The sequence below is a fragment of the Pteropus vampyrus genome, unplaced genomic scaffold (genome assembly GCF_000151845.1).
Source record: "Pteropus vampyrus isolate Shadow unplaced genomic scaffold, Pvam_2.0 Scaffold3, whole genome shotgun sequence".
Taxonomy (NCBI): Eukaryota; Metazoa; Chordata; class Mammalia; order Chiroptera; family Pteropodidae; genus Pteropus; species Pteropus vampyrus.
In genome coordinates this window covers 13,448,924-13,460,907 of record NW_011888784.1, presented here as the reverse complement: position 1 = coordinate 13,460,907, position 11,984 = coordinate 13,448,924, and the positions used below count along the sequence as shown (strand labels likewise).

At 53.0% G+C, this 11,984-nt stretch overlaps 1 protein-coding gene across 50 annotated transcripts in view; it reads right to left on the bottom strand.

Annotated features, from left to right (window-relative positions):
• CELF4 (CUGBP Elav-like family member 4) overlaps positions 1-11,984 on the bottom strand; it is a 306,214-nt gene that overhangs the window by 10,754 nt on the left and 283,476 nt on the right. For 8 of the 50 annotated variants that reach the window (XM_023531421.1, XM_023531423.1, XM_023531422.1 and 5 more), the window contains exons 9-12: positions 10,537-10,602; positions 9,431-9,514; positions 4,736-4,819; positions 22-100 (exon numbers count right to left, since the gene is read on the bottom strand). In XM_023531421.1, the coding sequence (XP_023387189.1) occupies positions 22-100; positions 4,736-4,819; positions 9,431-9,514; positions 10,537-10,602 (313 nt within the window). Of the gene's footprint in view, positions 1-21; positions 101-4,675; positions 4,820-9,430; positions 9,515-10,536; positions 10,603-11,984 lie in introns of all 50 variants that reach the window. The other 42 variants (XR_002780759.1, XR_002780761.1, XR_002780780.1 and 39 more) reach the window with 13 other exon arrangements.

Here is an 11,984-nt window from a genome sequence, read left to right as displayed (position 1 = left end):
GGGGGGAGAGGGCGGACACACCTGCGGGTGGAGGAGCTTATTGGACACTGTCCTCCCTGACAGGAGGGGGCCTGGCAGCGGGAGGGCACAGGGTGCCGGCCTGGGGAGAGAGAGGAGTGCGAGGGGGAGGGAGGGGAGGCACCACGGAGAAAACTTCACCGCCGTTTCCGGCCGCCCCCCTCGCGCGTGCTGTCCGACCCCAGGGAGGACAGTCCTTGAGGCCCCTCCGCCCCTCCCGGTCCTGGACGAGGCCATCCCCAGCCGGGCTCCCGGTGGACACTGGGGTTCAATCCAGATCGACACGCTCTAACCCACCACCTCGTACCCAGAGGCTCTGGCTGCGAGCAGGTGCTCTTGCCCTGAGCTAAGAACGCACCATTCGATTTGTCCCCTATGAACCTCTCCACAATAATAATACACACTACTAGCAAAAATCCGTTGAAAGCTGTACCACAGACTGCAGAAGTGCTTTTCACCCCTTCGCTCCTCCTCACATCTCTCCCAGGATGATATAGAACCATCCATGGCTCCCAGTCACCTTCTGAAACACGCAGTTCCCAGATGGGGATGGATCGGGTTCCCAAATTTCATTTAGAAGTCACATTTTTGAAACTTGGTGTCCATCTCCTTATAGAGACTACACATTACATCGGTAGTTCCCAGAATGTCCCCTTGAGAAAGGGACTTCTGTGGTCAAGTAGATTTATATAGCCAAGCTCCTCTGGGACAGTTCAAGTCACATTAACGAATAAAAACATCCTCTCACACTCCCAACTTCTTTAGTAAATAAATCTTTATATCTTTGTTTAACTTAGTATTTTCTGGAATTTGTTTGACTTAGAAGCCTTCTCTTCTATAAAATATGCCTTTTATTTATTTAATTTTCCTGTAAAATCTTCCTGCAAAATATGTGAAACTAAGTTTGATGACGTTCCTAGGCCATGTGGTCAACCCGCTTCATTTGGAGTGCTTGTTCCCAAATTACCATTAGATATACAAGGGATAGATATACAGACCCACTGAAGTAGAAGCTGTCTTCTTGGTTAACTGTCTCTTGTACTTCTAGCTGGCCGGCAGCCCCTCGCTCACTCTCTCCCTTTTTACCTTGCCCCAGACACTGTCTCCATCTGTCCTCTTTTCTCTTTCTCTTGTGTTCTTCCTGCATTTGCCCACATTTGCTCTTGCAGCCACGCATCATCAAAGACAGGAGAGAGGGCGTGTGTACACACACGTGAGTGCAATCAAGAGCGCGAGCACGTGAGCCCAGATGGAACTCAGAGCCCGGCCCAAAGCAGCATAACCAACATCTGTATGAGTCTATATGCCAAAATAGGAAAGATTTAGGATTATCCACAGTTGGAGATTAGTGCCAATAATCCTCCCACCTCCTCCACTCATCCCTTCCTGGCCCATCCCCTCCCAACCAACTTATGTCTGGTGACTAGTCAAGTTGTCAGTAGAGCAGAGCAGTTTTGAAATATGTGAATTATGTGTCCGTTATGCTGCTCTCTCCCAGATTAAGGAGGGTGGTTGAACTAAAGCCTCTCTCCCTGTGGGGACAAGACAGCCGGACTGTGGATGACAGGTTACAACCCTCCCTCCTCTGCTGGCCCACCAGCACCAATAGCTCCAACTACCTCACTACCTGCATGTGGTGGCTGTTTTTGCAAGGGAGAAGACAAGAGAAAGATAAAAAGGGCTGGAGGTGCTATGGTGTAAAGAAAGAGACAGCCACTGAGCGGGGAGAGGGGGCAGAGGGGTGCTGGAGGAGGGTGGCCCAGCCTTTCTGGAAGAGTAGAGTCTCCAGAAGGCCAGGGGTCTGGAAGGATTCCAGGCTCGAGAGAACTTTTCTTCCTCAACTAGTTTTGTTAACTGGCCAGCAGTCCGGGCAGGGAGCTCGTCCCACGCTGACAGGGCTCTGGGCACCATCCCCCCATGGTTATGGTGTCCAGCACTGTCTTCCTTCTCCCAGAACCCTTTTCCCTTTCCTCCCACCACTGAGAAAGCTCCTATCTCCCAGACCATGGGAAGCCTCACAGGTAGGAGGCCCTCCTGGTGCCCCTCGCCCCAGCCCTTCTTTCAACGTAGCAACTATTTCTGCTGCACGTATGCTCACGAAAGCCTCTGGAAGATTCCACTCATGCTTATAAAGAGTGAGTGGAGCCTTTGAAGGCTTCACTTTAACATAGGACCACATTTACAACAAAAACAGCCCCTCCTTTTGGGAATGTAGGGAGAATCTAGAACTTCCTGAGGTTTCTGGCCAAGCCTCTCACACACTATCTGATATAACCTCGTAGCACCCCTGGCTAAAGTCCCCATTTTACAAATGAGGACGCTGAGGCTCAGAGAGTTAAATGACTTGCCCATGAGTGAGCGCTGGAGTTTGTTCTCACAGGAAAGGTCTCTGGGAGAGTTTCAGAAGGCTCAGCTACAAACCAGAACCCAAGGGGCTTAAGAAGGAAATGCTGGGCCGAGCAAGTATGGCGGGAGACTATCCTTCTTCAAGGCCAGAGGATGTTTAGCACCAGAAGTTTGTTCAGGAAGAAAAGATCCTGAGTAGAGGTACTCAGAGGATTTTTTCCCTAAAAAGCAGAGAAAAAAACCTTGGTCCTGGAGAATTTAAATGGGCTAATGGCAAGGGTAGTGTTTGGGTGGACTCTGAGGAAATGCCTTTGAAAAACAGGGTTGCTCTTACATCAGGCACAGCACAAATGCAGCCCAAGTGCCCAGTGCTTTGTGGGCTCTTAGTCTTCTGTGATTTAGGTAACATCTGAGGATTACTTAAAGAGCAAATGCAAAGATCTCCAGTTTTTTTTTTTTTTAACATACATAATTATAATTTGCTAGAAGAAATAGTAGTCAAATAGTGGAGGGATACAACCCTGTCTTTTTCTCTGGCTTTGTTTTCTCAATATCCAAAAAGAAATGAGCTGCTAAGGCAACTCTATACCATTGAAGTAGCACAGGTTTTGAGAAGGGACAATGGTGCAAAGATCTTGACTGCTTTGGAGAACATGCTCTAAAACCTCACGCCCTTCATGGTTCTGGAAATTTAGTTTCCAAACTGGAATTTCCTTCACATGCTCTTCCTGATGCTTCCATACTCTTATACCTTCTCCCTTCTACCATCCCCAAGCCGTGACCTCAGTTCCCTGGCCAACATGGGCTCCTACTCTGTCCTCACAGCCCCCTGAACCTGGGGTCAACCTGGAGGTACTGAGCTTCTGGCAAACTCAGCTCTGTTTGCATGTGTCACTCTCTGCGAACTGGACTCCTCAGTCCTTGGTGAATCATGAGTGGTAACAGAAGGAAGGGATAATGGAGGTGGAAGAGCAAGTGAGAGAGGGACTAAGGAGGAATGGAGGAGAGAGGTGTAGGGATGAGGTGAGATTCCAGGTCTGAAGCAAATCAAACCATAGGATGCCCAGTCAAATTGGAATTTCAGATAAATAATGAATACTTTTTCAACATAAGTATATCCTGAATATTGCATGGGCCATGTTGAATGTAACATTTAGGACATACTTATACTAAAAATGCATCCATCATTTATGTGAAATTCCAATTTAACTGGGCACCCTATATTTTAAATGACAACCATACTCCGAGATCCTTCCAAGTCCTCCCTCTCCATCTAACACCCTGCAACCAAGCAAATTTCCTGAAAGCTGTTATCTTCATTCCATTACTCTCAGCTCAAAGACCTCCCATCACCTTCCACTGTCTACCGCACCACATGAAGCATGAAACCTTTTCATTTTGAATGGTCAAAACCTTCCCCAGCACAGCCCCTCCCTCACAGGCGGTCTCACTGAAATCTCCTTCCTCCCCAGAGCCTGCAGCTTCCTCACTCTCTGTCCTTCGACTCTTCTCATCCCAGCCCATGCCTTTGTCCATTCGATTTTCTCTGCCTGGAATTCCCTCCCCTTCCTTTATTTACACCTGCCTTCCTCATTACTCCATTACTTGGTGCCTTGCAGATTTCACTGCTGTTGAATAGGTCTGATTTTCATCTAAGCTCAGACCTGAGGCTTCCTGAGGGCAGGGACCATTATCTTCTTCCTGACTCCTCAGTAGTGTGGCTCTGGTGGCCTGGGAGGGGTGGGTGGGGGAAGGTTTGTTTACTGGATGGCAAGAGGGGAGCAAAGATCAGGGTAGACAGAGAAAGGGGTTAGGGACAGAATTGAGAGGTGGACGGAAGAGGCCAAGGGACAGGCAGCTGGGCAGAAACCCCACCCCCAAGATCATGCTCAGCTCTCACCCCAGGGCCACTCTGATGATGACAGGACCGGGGCTGCTGGGAGAATGGGCGTTGCTGGGCTCTGCTGGTCGCCCCCTCCCACCCCTGCCCAAGGTGGCTCCTCCCCCTCCTCAATCGGTGGGAATTGGGCCTGTGGCTGGGAGGGGAACCTATCTCTTGGACTGGGAAAGTGGGGATAGGGAGATGGGGAGCTGGATGGAGGGGGGTTGGGGGGGCAGGGAAAGCCAAGAAGCCAAAAGGATAGAAGAGAGAAGAGGAGCGAGAGATGGTGGCCGGAGGTTGGGCCGGAGGGAGCACCTAGAAGGGGGCGGCTACGTGAAGGAGCAGGTTAAAAGCAGTTGGACACCGGTAAATTGGTGCGAGCACCGCACTGTCCTAGGTGAAGCTAGTTGGTTTGTTATCTTTACCCACCAAAGCATTTACTTTGGTTAGTCGCCCGATCCACAAACACTTTCGAGGAGATGACATTACCGAAAGGGAGGAACATCTGCATCAGCTCAGCGTCCCCAAACTCCTGGGGCAGATGGTAGATGAACAGGTTACAGCCCTCGGGCCCTGCGGTGAGGGGAGGGGGTGGGGCGGGGGAGGAGGGATGGCGGGGTGGGGGGAGAGAGAGACAGAGGAGAGGTGAGCGAGTTAGGCAGCGGCAGCAGGGAGGGGTGGGGGCAAGGTTAGGAAGGGGGGTCTCATCCAAGATCCAAGAAGAGTGGGGGCTGCTGAGCCCCCAGTCTGAGCTCTGGTCTCCACTCTGCCCTTGGGCAAATCACTGAACCTCTCTGTGCCTCAGTTGCCTTTTCTGCAAAATGAATCTGTAATAGCGTGCCTGCCTGGCAATTCTGGGGCTCCAGGGGCAGAGGTGATGAGTGAATAGGTGAATGCAAGGCCTGACCAGCAGTGGAAATCAGGTGCTGAGAAGAGGCAGAGGTAGGGAGATAATGAGAGGACCTGCTGGGCGTCCCTCCTTCCCAACCACGCTGCTCAGGGGAGGACAGAGGAAATCAGCCTGGGGCAGCCACCCCGGTAGTGCTGGTGCAGGTAGGTGGCGTCTCCTATACCTATGGGGTGGCAGCTCTGCCCATCCTCCTCCCTGGCCTTTAGTTCCTTCTCATCTGGTTCCCAAAGGCCCCACCTTCTCCTGTCCCAAACCTAAAACTCAGCCCTGGTCTTGAGGACAGAAATCAAGATTTATCCTGCCTCTCAAGTGGGCTAGATGTGCAAGAGGGGCTTCACAGCAAGGCTCTGCAGTTAGCCAGGGGAACCCACGAGCCTCATTACATGAAAAGCTCTCCATTTCATTACAACAATAACAGCCCTGCCACTTCTACAGCTGTCATAGTGTCACCACCCCCCAACCCCCAACACACACACACTTCACAGATGAGGAAACTGAGGCCAGAGAGGTTAAATCACCTGCCAAAAGTCACACAGCCAGTAGGGGATGGAGCCTGGATATGGACTTAGGCCAACTGCCTCCATAGTCTGTGCTTTCCTCTCTCTCTACCTAGCTGTCATAAATCTCAATACCCCAGAAACTCTGAACACAGCTGTGGCCTTTGGATTTCTGAAATTTCCAAATAGCTAAAGATTTACATTTTTCTGTTTCAATGACCCAAATTTTAGCTCTTTGAAATGGAAATTTCTCCAAGATACTTCATCTATTTCCTGCCGTCTTAAACATAATATGCCACAGATGATTTAACCTTTTAAAGGGTGGTCATTTCAACAGTTTCTAATCCATGGAAGACATGCAAAGGAAACAGTTGCATTTGTTAGTTGTGTAAGAACCGAGGTTCTGATCAGAGGCTGGTAGACTAAGCATGAACTCAAAAGTGAAGACTGTAAGGCACCGACATAGGCTGATATGCGGCTTTTAGGGCCAGAATCAACTGTCGTGGTTTTCTGGGAAGGGCAAGGCTGCCGGATAACCCAGTCTTGGAGCAAAGAGCTCACTCTGGAGTCTCTCCGCCCTTCTCTTCTTCCTCTCTTCTCCTCTCCCACTTTCCTCTTTCCTCCCTCCAAAGACTTCTCTAACCACCAAAGCTGCCCTCTGAGCTGCTGGCCTCCCTAGTCCTTGGTCCCTACCCTGCACCATCTGCCCACTCCTCACCCTCCCCTCCCTGGACTGCTGTGTCCCAGGCAAGTGCCAGCTGACGGCGCGTTCAGAACCGGCGCAAACATGCTCCCCCACCCATTTCCAGGGGTCCCCCATACTGGATCCCTCCAAGTTCTGGGGGCCCTCCCCTTAGCCCCATACCACTGGTTCACACTCTGTGAATTTGTCCCTTGATGGTCCCCAGCTAGATGTGAGTCCCCTTGGAGCAGGAACTAGCTTGAAGGCCTAATCTAAGCCACACTTCCTCCAGGACTCCCACCCAGATACTCAGGAATTCTCTCCCTTCAGGTGCTTCCTGAGTTCATACTCCGTACTCTGCGCTCTGAGGCTTCTTCTCTTTTGTGTCTGGGAGGTTTTCTCTCCAGCCCAGATGGGACTCTCTCTAAGGGCACAGGCATTTGCTGTCTCTTGTCCTCCTGTCCATCCCACCCCCATACCAGTACCCCAGCATGTGCCTTCCCTCCTCCTCCCATCCCCATTCTTCAGAGCTTCCCTCTCCACTCCATGCCATGCTGACACCTGCCTTGAACTTGGGCCCTCACTCCAAGTTCAAGTTCTGCAAGCTGCTTTTATGTGGATGTTATGTCTGTTCTCCTTAAAGAGACAAGGAGCCTTTGAGGGCAAGACCTGTAGGCTTGGTGCCATCAGCATAGGCTGTGGCTCAGCCCTCCTAACCCCAGCCTAGCCCCCTGCCCCTCACCCCTCAACAGGGAGCCTACACGTTGTCTTACTTTGGCTGCCCCCAAGCTCTCACTGCAGTCCCTCATTCACAGATTATAGAGCACCCAGATGGCATAACCAGCAGGACTGGTCCAACCCAGCCTTCTGGTCCAACCCAGCCTTCTGAGAAAGTGAAATAAAGTTCTAGAGCAGAAAGTAATACCCCTGACCACAGGGCAGCTCCTGGAAGAGCCAGGAATGGAGCCAATCCTGAGAGTAACCTCGGCCCATCTGTGGGGCAGGCAGCCTCTGGGGATTCAGGCGTCTGCTGATTTTCAGCTCAAAGACAAGGAACTGGAAAGAGGGTCCTCCCCAGCAGCCAATGTGTCTGGTATTTCAATGGCATTACATGGGGGATGTGACCATAATGTAAACAGACCAACCACTGGTGTGGCTAAAGGAACACAGCCTTCTTTGTCATCCATTTCTCAGGTGGACATGGCTGTGGTCTGGCTGTAACCTACCCTCCACCTGTCTCCTCCGCATCCCCAGGCTCATCTCATCTTTTGCAACACTCATACCTTTGCTCCTGCTGTTCCCCCACCTGGAATGTCCATCTCCCCATCTCTGTGTGCTGAAGACCTCATTCTTCAAGACCCCCCCAACCCCACTCCAGCACCATGAGCTCGCCCTAGGACGCAGCATGGCTCTACAGGCATCTGGGTTCGCATCTCATCCTTCCCGAAGCTCTGCTCCCCAGGTTGGCTCATCCTGTGCACCACAGTCAGGGAGAATGGGGACCACAGTGGGAGATCCCTTGGCCCGAGGAGAGGCTGCAGCAGTGACTGGCCACACAGTGTCTGGTCTAGGGAGCAGGGCATGGCAGTGAGGGACCGAAGCTGCTCAGAGATGGAGAGATGGTGTGAGGAGTTCAGAGCTAGACACATGCAGTAGTCTGAAGTGTGAGGTGGGGGGCAGGGCAGGGAGTAGATGAAGGACCTGAGTTTAAGGCCAGTGGTAGGGGCTGTCATGTGTTGTTCAGAGCATCACCAACCTACAGCCGTGTGTGGGTGTGGGTGTGGGTGTGGGTGTATGTAGCAGGGTTTGGATACCCCTGGGCCCACAACCCAGATTGCTGTAGGGCACTGACCATAGGGTGAGGGTGGGTCAGCCTGAAGCCAATGGAGTGACAAAAGTAGTAGTGCCTGTGGGCTCAGCTCTCTGTTCTGCAATGGGCCACACCGGGATTCCTAGACCCCACTCTTTGTGGCTCTGATCTGACAGATGTGGTGCTGGAAGGCTTGGACTGGGTGGGAAGAGGGCAGAAGCGGGACAGGCTCCAGGGCCACAGCCCTGTGAGGGATCCTAGTAGAGGCTGGTGCCTCACCCCCACTTCACTGCTGTGAGCCCAGGTGTCACTCAGGCATGGGCAGAGGGTCCCACTATGCAGGACTCCAAGGCTGAGAGGGGAGGAGACTCAGATGATTTTGCTTCCAAGCCCAGGCTCTTAGCTGTTCAGGCTCTGGGACTTGTCTGAACAAAGGGGTTTGGATAAGCAGACCCCTGGGGGTCTTCCCAGGACTAACCTACACCCCCAGCTCTGGAATGGTCTGCTGCCGAAGCTCTCTGCCGGCCATCTGGAGATGAGTGGAAACCCCTGGCCATATGGGCTACTGGGGCAGATGTGGTAGCCTCGCTGGCCAGGTGACCCTTTTCATGGGGTCGAGGGGGATAGGACCTTGTCAGTGTTCCTGCCCCATGGAACTAAGCTCTCTCAAGCTCAAGGAATCCCTGAGGGCAGACTTGTTTATGCAGCTCCGATAGGTCTCTAGACTCTGAAATGGGTGGGCACTGGAGGTCTTTATGAGTCTCAGCCTCCTGGGCCCACTGACCTTGGCTGGCCCACCCTGTTCACACCACGGCCTATGGATGTGGCTTTCTAGGATCTCCTTCCACTAGGCCTGCACTGGGACATTCCAATCCCCTCACCTGCCCATGGACGCCTGCCCTGGGAGCTCTACCTCAGAGGGCACAACTTCTGTCCATGCTGAATTGGTCTCCCTACTCCCTCAACACCCAGCCATGAACATTCCTACTTCTCCCCTTCCTCTCCACTGGGAAAGAGGGGATTATTGGACCACAAGTCATCCAGGGCCCCACCTTCTAAATCTCCCACCAGTGGGGTTTGCAGAGATGCCCACGCGAGTTCCGCCTCCGTGTTTGGATTGGAGAGCACCGCATCTCACAATCCTGCCTTCTTCTCTCACCCTCGACACAACACAAAAACATGGCCATCTTTCCAATAAAGTATCCAGCCAAAGGCCCAGGAGAGCAGCCTCTTTGCGGGGAGAAGGGGGTGGGGAGGGGCCTGGGAGCCCGGCTCGCAGACTCACCTTCTCTCTGTTGCTGGGGGATCATTGGAGGTGGCTGAGGAAAGGCCTGGCTTATCTGACCATAGGCAGCAGGGTAGGCGGCTGCTGGAGGGCCAAAAAGAGGCAAGAGCGAGAGACGACAGTGACACGGAGAGAGACAGGGTAAGAGGCAGGAAGAAAGAGAGAAATTTCAGTTTTGAGCAGTAAAAGCAGACCAGCCAAAAAGTGCATTTCAGCTCAGACACTCAAGATAAAGCCAGCTTTCAGTAGTAATGAAGGAGAAGCAGCAGAGCGAAGAGGACAGTGTGTGCATAAACGTGAGTACGGGTGTGTGTGTGTGTGTGTGTGTGTGTGTGTGTGTGTGTGTGTGTGTGTGTGTGTGTGTGTGTTGCCTAGCCCGGGGGTGGGAGGGAGAGAATTGTGACTGACAGCTCGCCTTGGGCTTTCTACAGTGGCTGATCTCCTTCCCATTCAGTGACCCAAGAACATCTGCTCGCCCCAGGGCTGCCTCTTCTGGCCCCTCCTTTTTTCTACCTCTGGCGGCCGATCCTCCCTGGTTCCCTGTCATCTTTGCTCAGGTGCCACTCCAGCTGCCTGTGTGTACGCCTAAGAAGAAGCAAGAGGTAGAAACTGCTTCCCCTCTAGGGCCTCTCTTTCCTTCAAACCCAGGCATCTATGCTTCCTGGGCCAGTGATTGTGGACAGCAGTGGGCAGCCCCCCAGCTCTGGCCTCCCCCCCAGTGCTGCTGTGTACCTTGCTGCTCCTGGACAAATTGGCCCTGGCAGACCCATGGGGAAAAGAAATCTGGCCTCACAGATGGGTAACTGCACAGCAAAGTCAAATCTTCAGCCTGGTTCACCAACTTGTTCAAAGTTTTGACCACCTACCACTGCAAGGGCACCTAGGCTATGATGGGTAAAATCTGCCTGAATGCTAGGGGGCCTGAAGAGAAGTAGTAAGCCAGGAGTTGGGGTCTCTGGCAGTAAAGCCCTCCCTCCTTCCACCGAAGCCCCCTGCCACACCCTCCCCCTCCTCCCTCCCACACAGTGCTGGCCCAAGGCCTGGGGGGGGGGGCACTAGAGCCCAGGCAGGAGTGGGGAGAGCCGTGGGGACGTGTGGATACTAACGACCTGCATACTGCTGCACTCCAGCGTAGGCCTGCTGCAGGGGGTCCGCGGCGGTGGGGCTCTGCGCTGCAGGGGAGCCAAGGGAGCAGAGGTCAGTGATGCCCACCCAAACCAGCCCCTCCCCCACCATGCCCATGGAGATGACACTGTGGTTACATTGCCCCCTCAGCCACTGTGGTATCTGTCCTGGGGCAGGTAATCTGAAACAGGAACCCTGAGTGCCTGGACTCTGTTGGGGCTCCCTCTTCCTCAGTCCAAGGCCCTTTAAATAGAGTGGAGGTTGCCCACCCTGGCTGGCAGATGCAGGCTGTAGCTGGTGTGAGGTGAGGTAAGATGGGTGGTTCATGCAGAAGGCTAAGAAGGGCTGGGAAAGAGATGGCAGAGGAGGCTTTGCCATGAGGGGCTTCATGGAGACACACGAGGGAACTGGCCATGGAGAAGGGCTGTGGGAAAGTGGGAAAATGGGCAAGACACTGTCAGAAGAGTGATCTCATTCTCACTTGTCCTCAGCAGAAGGCGGGGGCATATCCCAGCTGAGTGAAAGACAGGGCACAGGAGGCCTCACTCTGCCACTCTGTCCTCCCAGGCCACCCACGCCTGCTCAGAGGGACCCCATCCCTTATTCTTAGAGAGTTTGCAAAAAGCATGGAGGCTTCTATTCCTAGGCCATGGCCAAGTCACCCTCAGTAGGGACTGGCCACACAAATGAGGTATGCCCCCATGGGCTGGGAGAAGGGTGGTGCCCACAGAAACTGAAGAACAAGCAGACCAAGGACCTCCCTCCCACACAAATTCGTGACTCTGGGATGTCTACTGCCTAGTGCAAGGAGAAAACCCTTGTGCTGATACTTTGGCAAGCAACTTAGAGCATTTGGACTTGAGAAAGGCTTAGTTCACTTATTGCCTCTGCTGTGTCTGCAGAAGCTGTGAGCAAAAGCCTGGTGCATGGGCCAATGGTGGGTACTGCCTTTGGTGACCACAGCTAGTGATGACTGCCATGGGACTGGGCCAGGGAGGTGGATGAAGACACATCTAGCCATAGTATGTTTAGGGCAAACTGGATAACAAAGGGAGGCAGAAAGAAAACCATCTAGGCTTATTTGCCTGGTGACCTAGGCCTGCCAAGCTAACAGGCAGAGCCAGACTTTGGGTCTGTAGACGAGGCTGAATCCTCAAACTTCTCTTTTGAGCTCTTGTTTCTAAACCTCAGTAAAGTCCCACTAGAACAATAGCACCTGGGCCTCAGAGGAACCAAAGGAAATCCTGTGGCAGAGATCTTCAGAGACAGTGCAGATGACAGCAGAGGAGCTGGGCCAGGGCACGGCTCAGAGGCGGAGCTGAAGACAGGTCAGGATGCAGGCCCTGGCCTGACCCTATCCTACCCCGATCCCTCTATTGCCCCGATGGTGGAGACTGAAGCCAGGAGCTCCCTGTGCTGAGGTGGTGGT